We start from the raw sequence: 19,311 nt of genomic DNA, 5'->3' as shown, positions 1-19,311 counted from the left end.
CTTGTTATAAGGGCAACTCGGTTCTGAGGATGGAACCAACACCCACGAGTAATGAATGAATGAAGGTGAACAACACCGATGGAACATTATAGTAAGAACATAACTTCTTTATATCAGTTTGTCGAATCCCACACCTATCCCCCCCAACTAAACATGTCAGCTGCGAGATCGCACCAGTGGAGAATAGGGCAAATTCCAGATGGTGGCCAACCGTTGTTTTACCCTAGGAAAAATTTTGCTGAATAGTCCGTTTGCTGATCAAGAGTTTCGATTAATAGTTGTTTGACAAAAACGTATTCGCTGATGTGGGATTCGACAAAATGATATAGACCCATATAAATATATAAGGTCATATGTAAGGTCTCTGTCATTTCACTGTGCTGCAGTATTCTTAAACTACAACTCAATAAAAAAAAAAAAAAAAAAACAACTTGGTGCTTCACTTCTGCTAACTTGGGTCCTGACAAGGGAGCAAGTTAAACACTTGCAAGAGTTGTCCCCAGGGCTCGATTAATCAAGTGCAATAATGTGGAAATGAATTGCATCTCAAACTGTAGAGAACCTTATATCTGGTCTGTTTATATGTACATTTATGTATGCTTGCGCACGCTCATTCATTCCATTTCACTTTGCCATGCACATAAGGAGAGGTTTTTCATTCACCATCTGTCAACAGTAATGTGAGACACTGCCTCTGGGTGGGTACATGTGGGTTGTGCTTCTAATAGATTGGCTGACATGTTTTGGGCTTGTGAGAGGGAACCCTTGGAGTTGGTGTGGTAGTCAAGTTGACTAATTTACTTTATCTCCAGTCCACCTTTTACGGAAGGAGGCCTCTATTTGCGTACAATATTCCTACTGTTCTAGACCAGCTCTGTTTGATCTGAGTCCATGTTAAAAGGCAAAGGCAGCTATGCTCCTGATGAAGCTGAGAGTTAAACAGACATACTAATTTCTGTAGAGATATGACATTTCTGTCATTCTGTTTCAGTGTTTTGGGTACAAGTCTAATTTTCATTGAGTTTGTAGAGTAATTTTTAATTGAATTATTGAATCTTTATGAATTGTGATTGTTCATTTCTCCTCTGACATCTTACTCATTTTGAGAAACCTTTATTTTTAGAATTTATCTGTGAGGGCTTTGCTTTTCATAATGCCACTGCTCTCTTCTGACTGATGTAAGTGGATTTCTTGCAGCTGTATGCCCACATCTTATTAAAATAGTGTTGTTTACTGACATTTTGTGTTTAATTTTTTTTTTTACAGGACAAAGGGTAAATATAGCTGATTTCAAGAAACAAGACTGGCTCTTTCCAGAAACAACAGCTAACTTTGACAAATTGCCACTGCAGTATCGGGGCTTTTGTGGTTTCACAATTGCAAAGAAACATGGCCTCCTTCTACCAGGTATGTAAATTCTGCACATAGAAACATGCTTTTCATCAAAAGTACAGTGTATTGCACAGGCTTAGGTTATGTCTTGCTAATGAGCTTCATCCTATAGTCCTGTGTTTGATTCCTTCAGTTTTCACCAGCATGATTTGTTATTCAGTAAGCCACATGATGAGCCCATTCTCCCACTTCATATCTAAAAACAGGTGCTTGTGCCAGGTGTTTTTTAATAAATAAATAAACAACTTATTGTATGTGATAGCCTGAGTATTAATATAGCTGGCAAACTGCAGACAGGAGGTGTAGAAAGATACTGAGGACTCGGAGGAGGCTGGTAGAGGACCAGGTAGACACTTTGCCAAGGGCACCCCATTCAACCAGCCACAGCCATAAGATATGCAAGTGATAGAATAGAGGCTGCATGTAGTGAACTTTTGGGTTGAAATGTAAATTATAATCCCACATAAAACGTTGTCATAGAATGTCACAGTTCCAACCACTATACTACTGTAGTCCAGTAAAGATAACAGAACTGTTAATATAGTGTTCCATTCTCACCTATCCATTTCTTCATTGGATATGACAATTGCTAATGGCACACTTTCGAATGATGGTGAACTACAAACTTGCTGGATGGTACAGTATAGTGTAGTTTGGTAGTGTCCCTTCACAGCTGCTCATTTAGAGAAAAAATCAGGTAGCTGCAATGTTGGCAATAGCGTCAGGCAAGAGGGCACAACATTATTACTCATGACTTTTGTTGATTGCAACTTGTTGTTCCTCCTACTTGTATTGTACATAGTCTACTCATGCCTGCCTTCACAGCACTGGTGAAAGTTATACCCCTTGTCTTCTGCTTACATTTAATGTTGTATCTTGGTACTTAACCATATAGTATACAAATGACATTGTTTTCCTGAAATTTAAATGCTAATATAAAGTACAGTTGATGTTCTTTATTAGATCACTGTAGCAGTAGTGCTGACAAGTGGGAAAATATCCTGCCAAGGATACCATATGTCAAGCCAGTTTACAAAAACTTGAGCTGTGTCCTCTTGAGCTGTATATCTATCCTACTAAGCACAACGTCAGGCGGCACAATGCCAGGGAACTTCTATGGGCTAGGCTTGTAAAGGCTCTAGGACCATTAGCCTAGTACACATCTATGAACCTATGTTCAATACTACATGCAGGTACATAAGGTACATACAGGAGTGAAAATCTTTAAAACTTGTTTGCTGTCAGTCAGTGAAGGAAGACTACATCTATAATGGTTGATCTGTCAGCCATACAGCCTGTGCCAGTTTCATTTGTGTGGGCAGATAGGTATCCCTGTTGGGTAGACTTCCTACTTTCATTAAACCTTTGCCTAAGAATTGTTGAATTTCATGTCATCTAGGAGAGGGAAATGCATCTGTGGTCAGCAGTTAACCTGTAATGCTAACCATAGTAAGTGTTTGATTGGTTTGGGACCTGAACATAATTATACAGATTGAGCTATCTGTAAATCCTTTGTCTCTAAAACTATTAGAAGTCATTTTCCTTCCTTAAACCTATGTCCTAAAAATAAATGGCTTAGGGAACTAGTCCAAAGTAAGATGGCTTCCAATTCGTCACTGTCATACCTTCCTCAGCAGCCACATACAAAGCCTAAAAATCCAAAAGAATTAACAGATTCTGTTGCAGTAGAATATCTCTGTCAAAGTAAATGATAAGCTCACAGACCACTTGACTACATCTCTTGGGCCTACTTTTGAGACCCCTCTTTAGGTCTACGGGGGTCAAGCATGTCTCTTCTGATTGGCCAGATGTCTGGTAGGGCCACAAAGGGGGAACATCAACTTGTATTTCTGAGAGTCAAGGAGGCATACCACAGATTCTCATCTGAGTGAAAATACCAGATACCCTTATGTAAGTACCTTGGGAGTATGCTTCTCCTGGCATCATATCTTTGGGTACTCCAAAAAAGAGGAAACAGAAGAGTGTCTTTCCCCACCTTTCTCTTATTCTTGTACAGATTAGCAACAGGAGTGGTACAAGTTTTCCAAGGGCTTTTTAAAATGTTTCTTAAGCTGCTTCAATTTTTCTCTCTCCTCCTTCTTCCACTCTTCAGAAAATGAAGGCCGACATCTCTTCTGAAGTTGAGGAATCTTTAGATTCTGATGCTGAGTCTCTGGCATACTCTTCATAGGGTCAGTATCCAACAGGATGAGAGTCAGAAGATGAAGACATTCTGTCTCCCCTAACTCTCTTCTGGAAGAACTGTCTTTTGGTTACACTATTCTTAAAATGATGCAACATGTCAACTGGGACAGGAAGCAAGTTTCAGACATAAAAAGGATATAATGGCTTATTGAACATGGATGCCTTGCAGGATACAAGATATTTTCCATTCTGCACATCTAACATCTCAGTCACAGCCACCTTCACATATACACACAACAGTTTTATAAAATGACTGATTCTCATAAATATTTGAATAAGAAACCCTCATGTGAGCACCTGTGCTATCAGTGGAATCTGGTAAGGCCTTCAGACTCTTGCCATCTAACATGCACTATCAAATGGTAAAGCTAGTGGGACTGTGGATAGGTGAAGAAAGAAAGTGTACCCCTCTGGTACTCTTTCTTTCTGTGCCCTACATTACCAAACACAAATAACAAGGTACTTGTTGGCTATTTTTGACAACATGAATGAGCTAATATTTGACATCCCCAATTCTGACAATAAAATTGTTTTGCAGAGTATGTCCAATTCAGCTAAACAATTAGCAAGACTTTCCATAAAATGTAGATGCAGTGCTGCTGATGCCTATTCCAGAGCAGCAGCATCTGGATCTGTCCTGGTTTCATCTCTAGTACTTGCCAGATTATATTAAAGCTAAACTTTTGAATGACCTTTATTTATTTATTTATTTATTTATTTATTTATTTATTTCCAGTTTGATGACCGGGGAGGTCCACTGGGCTCAAAGAGCCCGTTTTTAGTGGAGGCCCAGGGAGAAAAGCTCCAATAATACATAGTACAAGCTCCATAATATGAAGTACAATACATAGTGGAAACAGAAACAAACTAAACAAATTTCACATACAAAATAGCAAAAACTAAACAAAAGTTAAACAACAGCTTGGAGAAGGATGTAAAGCATATTTACATGTTTAGTGGTTGAAAACAGTAGTACAAGGTTAAATTAATACAGAGGTTTAAATCATCTGTGAATGATATAGAAGTAACATTAACATGAATGAGTTCTTTATGCATGAATATTAGCATGAGTTAAATTAATACAGAGGTTTAAATCCTCTGAGAGTGGTATAGAGGTAGTATTAGCATGAAGGCAGTACATAGGGTTAATCAATAGTGTGTAAGGAAGAACAGACTTTGTGTGTTATAAAGTATTTATGTATTAAGCAGGTTAGGTAGGTGGAGTGCAATTGCATTTCCATTTTTGGGAGATGTAAGATTGCAGCTGGGTTTTGAAGTGTTCAGAGTTCTCAGAAATTTGTAGAGATGGAGGGGGAGAATTCCATTTTTTGGCGACAGAAAAGGATAGGAGAAGCTGACCAGTGAGACGGTTTGGTTTATAAACAGAGATTAGATTTTGGTGGGTAGATTTTAGATTTCTGTTTGGGGTGCATAATGTTAAGATGTTTGTTAGTGCTGGGCATATAGTTGGTTTGAAAATAAGCTTGTGAGTGGTGTTGAGTTGGAGGCAGTCAAGGTAGTTTGGGAGTTCTAGCCATTGCAGCTGGTGGAGAGGTTTACAGTGGTGAATGGAGTATTTGGAAGTGGTGGAGAACTTTGAGATTTTATTGTAACAGGGTTCTAGTGTAGAAGAGATGGAGGAAGATAGGTTGGTTAGTAGGGGAGCACCATACATTAGTGAAGGTAGTGGCGAGGGTCTGTCTTGTTGAGGGGGAAAGGAAGTGGGAGTTTCTGTACAGCATGTCAAGTCTCTGATGGGTTTTCTTTATATTTAGCTGAATATGGGTATCAAATTTTAGGTGTTCATCAATAGTAACTCCAAGAAGTTTAGCAAAAGAAACAACTTCTATAGTAGAGTTGGCAAGGCTTGTAATCTTGAAAGAGGTTTTGTCTAGGCGGATAGATTTTGAGGGAGAGAATAGAAGGATCTTTGATTTGTTTGCATTCAAAGAGAGGTGATTTTGAAGCATCCAATTCTCAGTAGTTGAGAAGGCAGTTTGAGTTTTTGTTTGGAGCTCAGGGAGGTTTGATGCAGAGCAAACTAAAGTTGTGTCATCTGCACATTGTACTATTATCTTAGTGTTAGGAATGGCTGCATGGAAATCATTAATGAAGATATTGAAGAGCATAGGGCCAAGAATGGATCCCTGGGGTACCTCGGTTGGGGTGGGAAGGAAGGCTGAGGTGCCAGTCTTCCATTTTACTGCCTGAGATCTGTCAGAGAGGTAGCTGCTGAACCAGGTAATGGTGTTTTGTGAGAGGTTAGGATTGGAAAGGTGGTGAAGAAGGTGGGTATGGGAGATTGTGTCAAAAGCCTTGGAGAGGTCAAGGAAGACTGTGGATACAAGTTCTCTGGAGTCACGGGCATGGTTTACAATGTCTAGAAAAGAGAGAAGAGCTGTTATTGTGCTATGGCCAGGACAGAACTCATGTTGTGATGGGGTGAGGAGTTGGTTATGTGTAATGAATGGCATGAGCTGGAGGTGGATGCATTTCTCAAGAATTTTTGAAATAGGGGAAAGAAGCGCTATGGGTCGGAAGTTGGAGATGTTATTATTTTTGCCTCCTTTATGGAGGGGTAGGATAAAGGCTGCATACCACAGTTTGGGGACATATGATTCTTGTATGGATCTGTTGATGAGTATGCTAATTGGGATGGCTATGCTGTCTGCTGTAATTCTTAAAAAGAGTGAGGGGATATTGTCAGGGGCATTGGAGCAGACTTAAGCTTAGAGAGAAGTTTTTTTATATATGAGGTAGGGATGGGTTTGAGGTGGAATATGGGAGGTGAGTTTGGGATGGAAGGTTGGGCAGAGGGTTTGATTTGGGGGGAGGTGTTGTTTGGGAATGTTTTAGTGAGTTCTGCTATAGAGTTAGTAAAGAAAGAGTTGAACAGAATAGCTATTTCTGGGTCAGATTTACTTGTGTCAGGGCAAGGGTTGTTTTGGGTGCCTGGGTTGAGAAATGAGTTGATGGATTTCCACAAGTGTTTGGGGTTAGATGAGTGGTTAGACTGGAGTTTGATATAATATGCTTTTTTGTCTTGTGTAATATGTTTTTTGGCTAAGTTGCGGAGTTGTTTATATTTAAGAAGGGTGTCAGGGTGCCTATTACGATGGTAGAGTTTCCAGGTCTTGTCCCCTTGTCACATAAGTGTTTTGGTATCTTTACTAAGCCAAGGGGCGGAATTGGTTTTTATACGTTTTATTCTTGGAGGGGCTTGGGAGTTAAGAGTGTCTAAGAAGGTTGAGTTGAAGAATTCTACAGCACTGTCCAGAGGCAGAGTTTTTAGAGTGTCCCAATTTATCAGTTTGAGAGAATTGGAAAAAGTTGTAAGGTTAAAGTTGTTGAGATTCCGAGAATGGATATATTGATGTAGATGAGGAGAGGAGGGGGTTGCTCTATGGATGAAGGCTGGTAAGTGATCACTGATAGAGTCTGGTAAGGTGCCATTGTGGGAGATTTTGTTTGGGTGGGAGACAAGGATCCAGTCCAGTATGGAGCCTAGGGGGTTATTTTTAATAGGTCTGGTTATAGCATTTGTGAGTTGAGTGAAATTACATAGATTGATTGAAATGGTGGGGTTACTGGCAGTAATTTTGTTCCAGTCAATGTTCACATCTCCTAGGATGTATGTCTCAAGCTTGATATTATATGAGGCCCATAGAAGAATTTCCTCAAGTGTGTTAATGTTGTTTTCAGGGGGGATATAGAGGGCTATAGCACAAATGCTTTTCTGGTTATTTAGTTTGAGATTTCCTATAACTAGTTCAGCATTATTGATCTGTGGAATAGGATTTTGGTAGGCAGTGATGGAGAGTAGGCTAGAGTAGATTAAGGCTACTCCTCCACCCTTCTTTTTTAGGCGGTCTTGTCTAAGTACTTGAAACCCAGGGGGTAGTATTTCAGAGTCTGAAATGTTGGGTTTTAGCCATGTCTCAGAGACAGCTGGTATGGGATAGCCAAGCGTGGAAGTGGACTAATTTGTTTCTTAGACAAGGAGAATCTGTTCAGACCATCTTCTTCTGAAATTTTCCAAAAACTGCAAGAAAAGAGAAAAGTCATGTAGGATTTCAACCTGAGTTTTTTCTTCCCCATACCAAAGTTCCAGTGAAACTGTCCCTCCAAACCCGGTCATTTTGCAATAAAAAACAAAGGTCCCAAATAAAAAGGAAAAAAATTCTCTAAGAGTAAGTGGCAGGATAAACCTAAGTCAGACTTTTAAAGGATTCAAAGGATCTTTTTCTGACAAAAGCTCCAACCTCCCCCCCCCCCCACCACACACACACACACACACACCTTAGTCAACCCCCTACCATCCTTACAGGAACTTTCTCATTGACTTCACCTTTGGAAAATAATAACATCAGGCAAATGGGTACAGACTTATCTGGAATCTGGAATTCCCCTTCAGCTCCATCAGGTATGCCTCAGGTAAGCCCAAGCCAGCACCTCCTGCTTCTTTCAGTCGTAATAAAGTTATTCCACCAGGGGATCACCAAATCAGTCCCTACTTATCAAAAAGAAAATTAGTTTTATTTCAGGTTGCACATTGTATCAAGAAAAGAAGAGGTATGAAGGCATATTTTAGACTTCTCCACCCTAAATAGATTTCTGAAAATGCAAAAACGCAAGATGTTATCTCTCCAAAGCTGACTTCCTATAATCCTCTCCCAGGCTTATTTGGTTACAAAAGATCTGACGCATACCTACCTTCATGTTCTTATCCATCCAAATTACGAGCAATTCTTAAAATGTTGTAGCAATTCTTGTGCTTTGGGATATCATTTTCAGTTTTCTATTTTGATCTTTGGTCCTTCTAAAGCTGCAGGAGTTTTGACAAAATACTAACCCCTGTGGTAGCATTTTGCAGACTCTAAGTTATCCACATTTATCCTTACTTATTTGATGTTTTGAGCCAGTCTACTTCAGCTCAAAAAGAGTACATAACTTTTAATTTTAAACCAATCTGCTTCTGCATCTAAAATTCTCTAAACTTAATGAAATCCACCCTTCATTTCCACTAATAAAAAGTATTCCTTGTGCTTCTAGACAGGATGGCCTTATGTAAAAGTGTGAAACTAAAACCAGAAAAATTCCTTATGAAGAAAAAAGTCATCATATTCAGCATGTCATAAGCTGTGTGTGATGTGTGCAGAGTATCATCATGTTTTTGTAACACATTTCTTTTTATACATTCACACATGTATACATGCACGCATAAGGCCACACACAGATAGATTGACAGATACAAATACAGATATAGATAAATAAATCCAGACTATAGATAGACATAAATATACAGATATATGCTAGAGATATTCATATGTGTATATTATTTATTTAACATTTGTTTACCTGGAAAGTCCAACTAGGACAGAGATCATTTTCAGTGGAGGCCCAAGGAGAAATGCTTCAGACGCATCTTTGAAATGTATATAAACACACACGCATATTTATATTTATATTTTGTACCATAGTGACTGCTGAACCTGGAATTCATACTGCTCATTGTGAGGTCATGTTTGTTATTACCAGAGAGCATGTTATGGAAGAGAAGTACTGAGTACATAGGCAAACCATAAAAAGGCTCTCCATGACAGCCAATGGAGTGTAAGTGCCTCATTCAGTATATTTTTCCACTCCCCTTGAGAGAATTAGATTCCTGTCCTCTGGGTCTAGAAACGATTCTGAAGAGGAGTCTCCAGAAAGACAAAGATGGTTGTAGATGGCATCTTCAATTGGAAGAAAAGTTCAGAACAGGCAAAGTGCCAGTGTGAATATTACAAACACTTTTGAAAAGCTGCTTGTTACTTAATGGGATTTGTTTCAGTGCAGGGACACAGAGAGAAAGTGGTCAGCCCGAACATTTCTTGTAGATTGCCTACTAAGTAAGTACTGTTTATAATTGTATTACGAAGAGCATATGAACAGACAACAACTGTGGTTTGAGTTAACTGATGTCATTTGTTCTTGATCTAGAAATTAAGCCAGGATTTTGTTAGCTTTCATCTGTTTTTTTTATTTTCTTTCAAACTGTATTTCTGCTGACTAAATAAAACTTTTTACTTCATTTTTCTTAAAATACACATTCATGTGCTAGTACAATTTGAATGGAAAAGCAAATGCTCTGCCTGAATTGTTGGCTCCACTCCAGAAGACAAAGGAGCCTTCCTGAGTTAAATACTACACCTTTTATTGTTGAGCTGAAGTATACAATTGGCTTATCTCAACTTATTTAAGAAACTGTGTGAGAAGCATACAACCCCTGTGCCCATATGGGGATTTATTTATTCATCCTTTGTTGACTGAGGTAGTCCCTCTAGGCTAGTAGCCTTTTTCAGGGGAGACCCAAGGTGGTATTTATACTACTTGGGGAAATTTGGCCAGGGCATCAGGGAACTTCCCCTACTCTTGTTAGTCGGGGGAAGACTCTGTGTGTTACACATCCTGACTTCCTGTTTCCTGTCCAGGCATGGAGACACCAGAAGGAACAGGGAGAAAACATGGCTGATTCAGCCTTTGCTGAAACTGGAGTGAGAGTTGCTGAAAATGTAGTTGAAATGGTAGAATCGCTACCAGAAGTTTTCTGATGATGTGAGTGCAGAAAAGAAACAGTGCCATTGGAGGAAAAGGAGAGATTATAGTTGTAACAGAGATGGATTCATAGGAAAACTTTAAGAGGAGATTGAACGAGAGACAGTTACCTCTGAAAAATGCATAATTACAACCCTCCAATCGGGGGGGGGGGTGCAGGATGATTATTTGGAAGAAATGGTAAACCAGAGTAAGCCAGAAAGTGGAGAAGCAACTTCATGGAACAACATAATGGAAAAAAATAGAGGAAGAAAAAGGAGAAGAAGAGACTGTGCCAAAAAAAGTTCCAGAGACAAAAACTTATGCACAAACTCTTGGAGATGGAACAAAGAAGAAAGAAGAAATAAAAGAAACAAAAATGAAGTATATAGTATGTGTAAGTAGTAAAAAAGAAGACAGATTTGACATGTATGAAGTTGGGACTCTGTCATATAAGCTATGGGTGTCAAAGCAAAAGAGGTAAGAGCATTTATTTTTGTTAATAAAGAGACTTTTTATGACTTAATATTTGAGACTGAGCAGGCCATGGAATGTTTTTGAGTGTATATGAACAAAAGAAAAATATTTATCCATGGTCAGGATATGTGCTGCAAGCTTTTAACAAACAAAAAAAACCACCAATAGTGATCCAATTTAGAAGTGAAGTTGAAGCAAAAGAACTGAAAGAGCATTTGTTAACTATATGTGAAGAAGTAATGGACAATACAAAAATATCTGTTGAAAGTGGAATATGGACTGTGGGGTGGGAATATGGAGTAATACTGAAAATGATAATGTTATATGTGTACCTAGTATTATTAATGTTCATGGCAATAGGGGTTTTGTTAAATACAGGGGTCAACCAAGACTTGTTATTTTTGTGGAAAAAAATGTAATAAGAAAGATGTTATTTATGTGGTAAAATGGCATAATGCAAAAAATGTGATGTAAAGTGCAAAAAATGTGGCAATACTTTTCATTCATGGCTAGAATGTGAAATGAATGTGCAAGAAAATGAAGTTATACAGGAGAAAGAGATAGAAGAATGTGTTATACAAGAAAATGTACAAAAAGATGTGACTGATAAAGAGGTTATTCATGAAGTTAAAGAAACAAGGAAAAAGAGAAGAGACAAGTGAGGAAGAAGCTGATTGGCACACAGTCAGAAATAAAAAATGTTGATAGGGAAAAGAGCTAAAGAAAGGAAAAGAACATTTAAAAACATAATGCCTAGAGAAAATATGAAAGGAAAGGGATAAACATTTTACTATACTAACTGTTCTTAAAAGCTTAAAATATTAGCTTTAAATGTGAACAGTATGAAAAATCTGAAAAGGAGAATAGGTATATTACAATAATGTGCTGCACTAGATGCACATATTAGTGTTTTAAAAATATCAGATTAACAGCAGAAAAAAGAACAGAAGCTGAAAAATTTGGAATGGTGCAGTAGTTTGGAACATGGGGAAAGAACATGCTCGGGCATATGTATATTATGTCAGAAAGCATTAAAATGTTTGATGTAACCATAGTGGACCTAAGACAAAGTGTGGTATTAGACTTGAGATGGAAAAATATGCATATAGAATATAGCTTTATATGCATATATATCAAAAAAAGAGAGAGAGAAATGATGTTTAAAAATATTCTTGAATATGTTTGTGGAAATATGGGCATTATAGTGGTGGGTGATTTTAATTGTAATTTAAGAAAAAAGAGCAATTGTGGTGTTAAATGGTTAAAGAAATTATGAGAAGTGGAAAATTAAGTATATGGGAGAATAACCAGTGGACCTATAAAAGGAATGAAATTATGAAATTAGGAAACAAATTGACTATTTTTTAATATCTAATAGCTTAAAAGTTATAAAAAAGGAATTAAGTTTGCTGGATTTTTAGATTATGTGGCTATATGGGTTAAAGTATAGGAACATGAAGAATATATAAGAATAGGAATAAAGACAATTAATGAAAAGGAATTAGATTTAGAAGAGAAAAAGGAACTAATGGAATTATAGAAAAATCATATGAATATAAGAGACTTTTATGACAATTGGGATGTTTGGTGGCTTAATTTTAAAGATAAATATAAAAAAGTGTGTTTAGAATGTATAAGGAGGAAAAGAAAGAGAGATATATGATATTAACTCAATAAACATGTAGAGACTTATTAGAGAAGAAAAAATTCCTTTTTTGAAAAAGAAAGAGAAAAATATAAAAAATCTAATTAAAATTAACAACTTGTTATATAAACAAAAATATTATTTACAAGGAAAGAAAGAAGAGGTAGCACCATATTTGAGTAAAAGAATAAAAGAAGTAAAAGTGATAAGAGAATTCGGAAATAAGGAAGGTAAGCAAATAAGTCAGCAAGAAGGAATATACAAAATAAAGAATATATACTGGAATTATTTGTTAAAAGAGAAGAAAACATAGAACAGATTTATAAAGGTGAAAAATTAAATAATGAAGATAATGAGTATTTAGAACAAAAAATAACTATGAAACAATTGAATGAAATTCTAAAATATATCAACATGATTTCTGCAACAGGACTGGATGGAATTGAATATGGTATGTATAAAGAAATGAAAGAGTACAAAAATTAATTTTTATAGAAGTTATGAATGAATGGTTAGAAACTGGAATTAAAGATAAAGAGATATGTACATGAGTTATAAAATTTATATTTAAAAAAAGAAATAAAGAGGAGATAAAAATTGGAGACCTATAACATTGAATAATACAGATTATAATTTTTTATGAGAATAATAACACAAAGGTTACAGAAAAACTGGATAGAATATATGACCAAAATGTATTTGGAGGAAAAGGAAGTCAATAGTTATTACAGATAATAGAGAAATAATTGATGACATCATAAATAAAAATGTAGAAGTGAAAGTTATGATAGGGGACATAAGTAAAACCAATGATAACATTCAATATAAATCATTTTAGGGAATTTTGCAGGCATATAATGTAAGCAAAAAAATATTACAAGTAATAAAATCTGTTTATGAAAAGAACTATATGAAATTAAATATAAATGGCTGGTTTGGGGAAGAAATAAAAATAGAATGTGGAATAAAGCAGGACTGCCCAGCTAGTAGTTTAATTTCTCATTAGTTATGAATATAATAGTGAAGGAAATTAATAAAATGTCAAGTAGCCATGGATACAATTTGAAGGAAGTACAATTGCCAATAAAGTATAATTATGTGGATTATATTGTATTAATTGTTAAAAATAAAGTATGGATGGAAAAAGTAAATAAAAAATTAAGTATAAATTAAAAAAACGGTTTAAGTATAAATAAGGAGAAAAGTAAAGGATTTGGTTTTAAAGGTAGGATAGGAGGTGATGAGTTCAATGGAAAATATATAGATATATTAGGAATAATAAAAACACAATGACCATCCAAGTATTCCGAAACGTTTTAATCCACACACTAAGCGCTTTAACCATCAACACATGGCATCATCAGAGTGAATGGAATCAAATTGTTCCCTTGCTTTTATACATAATGTTAAAACAATGCTCTAATTGGCCAACACCATAATTACCTTGTTCTTAAAGAAGCAAGTCAGGCTATTCCATACAGCTTGTGCACTTATAAAAACTGTCTTGTGAAACATATACATTTCTACAAAAGTCATCCTAATGAAAAATATGTAAAATATGTATGTAAAATATGTATGTATGTATATGCATAACATATAACAACATTTTAAAAGACTTTAAAACATTGCATTTTTCAAAACATTCTATGCCAACAATATACAGTTTTTACATGTCTATATAACATTTGCCGTTTGTTTTAATATAGGTTTTAGGGAGATGTGTTTATTTAAACCAGGTGATATAAAAGCTTTTAATAAAATCTGCCATTTATATTCCAAAAGTTCCACCTTTAGTTTCTCATCTCCCCCTCTTTCACTGAACAACACCCTATCTATAACAAAAAATACAAATCTCCTAAAGTTGATACACTTCATACTGTGTACATATAGGGCATTGTATATGTCATGACCCTTAATAGCCCTAAGATGTTCCCCTAGCCTGTCTTTTAATCTCCTAATGGTCTTCCCTACATAGTAGGCACTACAGTTGGTACACGTTGCCAAATAGACCACCTTTGTTGTATTACAGTTGACTCTTCCAGGACAGGAAATAGTTCTGTTGTACCCATGTATAATAACATAAGGGCCCTCATTGATATACCTACACATCCTACAAGTACCACATCTACTCATCTTAGAGACACTGTTTTTGGTATTATGCTGTTCCAAAAATTCTTTTATATTCCTTCTCCTTGAATAAACTATTCTAGGGAAAGCCCCCAGTAGATTTTTAAGTTCACCACTGAAACAAAAATTCCATGCTGTATGAACAACTTCCTCTATTTCTTTTATTTGACTGTGGTAAGTTAATACTAAAGCCCTAGAATTAACTGCATCTTGTTGTTTGGGTATTATCGCAATATTAATATTCTTAACCCCTAAAATAGGAAAAAATGAAGTATTTCTTTTATTTAGAACTTCTTTACGTGTTTTAATCAACAATTTCAGGGGATAACCTCTTTCCAAAAACATCCCAATCAGAATATATAATTCTTCTTCCAAGATTTTGTTGTCATTTATAATTCTAGACAACCTTACCATTTGCCCCTTTACAATACCCCTACGTTGATGCAAAGGGTGACAACTACTATAATGCAATAGTGAATTACTGTGCGTTTCTTTCTGATATATTTTACTTGTTATACCATCTACACCCTTTACAAGAGTGATATCCAAAAAATCTATTTGCTTGTCACTCCACTTACTGGTAGATCTAAAAAAAGTAGTTGTTGTAGTCAAATAATCAACAAAATTCTTTGCTTCTTGTTCATTCCCCTTCCACAAAATCAGTACATCATCAAGGAACTGATTGTATAATAATATTTTGTCCTTATATATAGAATCCAAGACAAACTGTTCCTCCCATTCAAGTAAAACTAAATTTGCAAAACTGGGGGCACACTTTGCCCCCATTGCTACACCTGAAATCTGATGGAAAATCTCACCTTCAAAAGTCAAATAATTATTCTTGAGTACAATTTCCATACAGGACACAACAAAATTCACATTGTCATTACTCAAACATTTGCTTCTAACCAAACTTTCAGTAAAATAATCTATACCTTCCTCGTGGGGTATTACTGTGAACAGATTTATAACATCAACAGTTAAAAAGGACCAATCAGTGTCCATATTCTGGAAAATATTTAACCTTTGCAAACAATGCCAGGAGTCTTTTAATATATGATGAGCCCTTTTTACAACCTGCTGTGTTTTCCTATCCACATAGGCAGCCAATGGTTTCGTTTTTGAACCCTTTGATGAAACTATGGCTCTAAACGGTGGATTGTTCAAATCTTTATGTGTCTTTGGAATTCCAAACACAACCGGAGTGACTGGGTAATCAACTTTCAAATAGTTGTACTCATCTCCATCAATTGCTCCCTGATATAATGCATCTAGTAAAAACAAATCAATTTGGTGATAAGAAATATTCACCTCATTTAAAGAAACTCTAAGATAACTGGTGGTGTCATCCAAAATGTCCATCATTTTGCCTATATAATCTATATTTGACATAATGACAGCCCCCCCCCCCACCTTTATCTGGTTTCATAACTCTTAGCTCTTTATTAGTTGCCAATTGCTTTAAAGCCTCTGTTTCATTCTTATTTAAGTTGTCGTCATACTGCACATTTTGACTTGTTTTATTATTATTTATTTATTTATTTATTTTATTTATTTATTTAAATTTGTTGACCGGGAGTGTCCGACTGGACGTAGGTCCATTTTCAGCGGAGGCCCGGGGAGAAAAGCTCCACAGTAAAATAAACAGACAGTAGTTACATTGGATTACATAGCGATTAACAATTTAACATAACAATTACTTACAACATATTTACAGATGAAGAACACAGTACATCAGTAGACAACTAGAATCTTTAGCTGTGAAGTACATAACAGACATTAACAAATGTTACAATGAGAAGTTCCTGCTGTATAATAAGTACTAGGCTTATGAGCATCTGAGCTTGCTATAATCAGGGTAGTTAGTGGAGTGGAAAGAAAGGTAGTGGTTGGATGGGGTGGATGATATTAGAGTGGGAGTTGCAAGGGCATAGCCAGCATGTTTTTAGGTGCGCTTTTAGTAAAGTTTTGAAGTGGGTGCATGATGGTACGGAGGTAATTGTGGGTGGGAGTGAGTTCCATAATTTGGCTATGGCTAAGAGAATAGTGCTTCACCAGCAGAGTTATTGGCTTTAGTGATCTGCAAGTGATTTTTGTTGCTGGATCTTAGTGGTCTGGTGGTGCGATAGGGTTGGAGTAGATTCTGGAGGGATGGGACATTTAGTGGATGGTTTACTAGTTTGTGGGCATGTGAGAGTTGATACCACTGAAGGAGGTGTGGGAGTTCAAGCCAGCCCAGTTCAGCAAGTGAGAGACAGTGGTGACTACGGTAGGATGCCCCTGTGGTGAATTTGGTGATTTTGTTGTAGCAGGTCTCTAGCTTGTTTAGATCACATTGCCTTAGGTTGGTATATATTGGAGAGGCATAAAGTAGGGTGGAGATAAGGTGGGAATTTGCTATTGAAATCTTTGCTGCTTTGGTGAGAAATTGCTTATTTCTGTATAACGCTCCTAGTTTTTTGTGGACTTTTTTTATGGTCATGGATATGTGAATGTCAAATTTTAGTTTATTGTCTATTTCCACTCCTAGCAATTTGGTGTGTTCAGTTGGGTATATAGTGCTGATGTTCTTCGTCTTCCCTTGCTGCAGTCCTGACACCAGATAGTCCCGCGGCCCCATTATCTTTTGCTGTGATGTTAAAGTGAGAGTTGTTTTGAGTATGTTTGGTGGGTTGGAAGATGAGTGGTTTAGTTTTGTTTGGGTTGAGTATTAATTGGACATCGGATAACCATGTTTCAACAGAGGAAAAGGCTTCCTGTGTGACTTTTTGCAGTTTGGGTAGGGACTGGGCTGAGCAGATGATGGTCGAGTCATCTGCGTATTGTATGAGTGTGCCATGTTTGGTGGCAGAGGCTAGATTATTGGTGTAAGCAGAGAAGAGTAGGGGTCCAAGGATGGATCCTTGGGGAACCCCTATGGAGACAGGTAGTTGGGGAGATATGTCCTTCTGCCATACAACGGATTGTTGGCAGTCAGACAGGTAACTCTGAAACCAGTTGGTGACTGATTGTGAGAAGGATAGGTTATTGAGGACAGAGATAAGTTGTTTGTGTGGGACCATATCAAATGCTTTAGATAGGTCTAGGAAAGTAGCAGAGGAGAGATAGCCATTGTTTTTATGCTGAAGGATAGTGTTAGTAAAGGAGAGTAAGGCAGTGGTGGTGCAATGGTTTGGTCGGAAACCATGCTGAGTACTGGAAAGGAGGTTGTTAGTAAGGAGGTAGTCTGAGACCTGAGAGTTTATGCATCTCTCTAGTATTTTGGAGAGTGGAGAGAGAATAGCTATGGGGCGGTAATTGGTTAGTTCTGCGGAGGGTCCGCCTTTGTGGAGGGGAATTATATGTGATACTTTCCACAGTGTGGTAACGTAACTTTCTGACAGAGATCTGTTAATAAAGCTGGATACTGGGTAGGCCAGAGCATCAGCTGCGATTTGTAGGTATTCACTTGGGAGGTTGTCTGCTGCTAATTTGGTGGGTTTAAGTTTAGTTAAGAGTTTTTTATGTTGGAGGTAGGTACAGGAGAAAAGAGAAGGCAGTGGGGAGATTACTAGTTGAAGGTGTGGGTTGGAGGGAGGGGTTGTGTTGTTTAGCTAGTGATAGTATGGTTTGGGTGAAGTGTGTGTTGAATGAGGTAGCAATATTTTCTGAGGAGTGAGGGATGTTAGGAGGAGGGGTACTGACTTTACCTGGGTGGAGGATGGAGTTTATGGAGGACCAGAATTGTTTGGGGCTGTGTTGTGAGGAGTCTAGGGCAGACTGGTAGTATTGGAATTTGTCCTGTTTTATTAGCTTTTTGACTCTATTGTGTAGTTCGAGGAATTTCTGTCTAGCTGAGGGGGTATTGGTTTTGCGCCAGTGCTCCCAGGCTTTATCCCTGTTTTTCATTTCTGACTTAGTGGTTTTCTGTAGCCATGGGGAGGGTTGTGCTTTGGTTCTGGAAAATCTTATCAGGGCATGGTAATTAAGGATGTTCAGGAAGGTAGTATTAAAAAATTCAACTGCGTCATCTAGACTGAGATACTTTAGAGGATGCCAGCTACATTCTTTGAGGGATGAGATGAATGTGGGTGGGTTAAAGTTTAGTTTTTTACGTATTTGATGGTAGATGACAGGTTTAGCTTGGTTTTTAATAGTTTTACTATTATTGATCAACCCACCAATGCACATTTTCTCAAAAATCGCTACTTCATTATTGTATGGTGGAATAAAAGTACTCTTTCTATTACAAACAATACTTGTCACCTCATTAACTGGAATGTTGTTCGTCTCAGTGGTATCATTAAAAAATATCGCCAAATTTAACTGTCTAGCATACAGTCTAATGTTAGAATATGTTCTCACAATATTGAGTTTATGTTCAGGTACAAAGGAAAAACCTTTGCTCAAAACATCATGATGGTATTCATTTATATCAATGGCACTATAGTTGTATACATTGAATCCTGATTTTTTATAAATTTTAACCAAAGGTAATGCATTCACTTGTGTACATACAGATTCTATGGAACTGTCCACCAAATTTTCATCATTTTTGTTTAACACAATATTGTTACTAAATAAAGATAGACTCAAATTCACTTCTTCATCTAATACTTCTTCCTGTTGTAATTGTTGTTGGTCCACTGTCTCCTCGTTGAATATCTGTTTGTCGCTTGTGGTAATTGTTCGTGTTGTCTCCCAGCTTGATAATGTTTCTGTTCCACACCATCTCTCCTGTTTTGTAATCGTTCCAACCTCCTGAGTTGTGGAGACCGGTCTAAAAAATCATTCTGACCTACATCATTATCCACTATATCATAATGTCCATTGTGTACCTCCATTGTATTAACCCTATCTCCCCTCTTGTTTCTGTTGTTGCCCGGGGGTAGGCCACATTACTTTTGTAA

General features: G+C 36.9%; 1 protein-coding gene across 5 annotated transcripts in view; it reads left to right on the top strand.

Annotated features, from left to right (window-relative positions):
• Window positions 1-19,311, top strand: part of CFAP206 (cilia and flagella associated protein 206) — a 1,515,781-nt gene that overhangs the window by 1,050,881 nt on the left and 445,589 nt on the right. For all 5 annotated transcript variants that reach the window (XM_044069254.1, XM_044069237.1, XM_044069228.1 and 2 more), the window contains one exon: window positions 1,267-1,407. In XM_044069254.1, the coding sequence (XP_043925189.1) occupies window positions 1,267-1,407 (141 nt within the window). The remainder of the gene's footprint in view (window positions 1-1,266; window positions 1,408-19,311) is intronic.

This window comes from Protopterus annectens, chromosome 1.part0 (assembly GCF_019279795.1).
Source record: "Protopterus annectens isolate FY-2018-M chromosome 1.part0, PAN1.0, whole genome shotgun sequence".
Lineage (NCBI taxonomy): Eukaryota > Metazoa > Chordata > Ceratodontiformes > Protopteridae > Protopterus > Protopterus annectens.
Note: the sequence above shows the minus strand (reverse complement) of the source record. Positions and strands in the feature narration are given on the sequence as shown.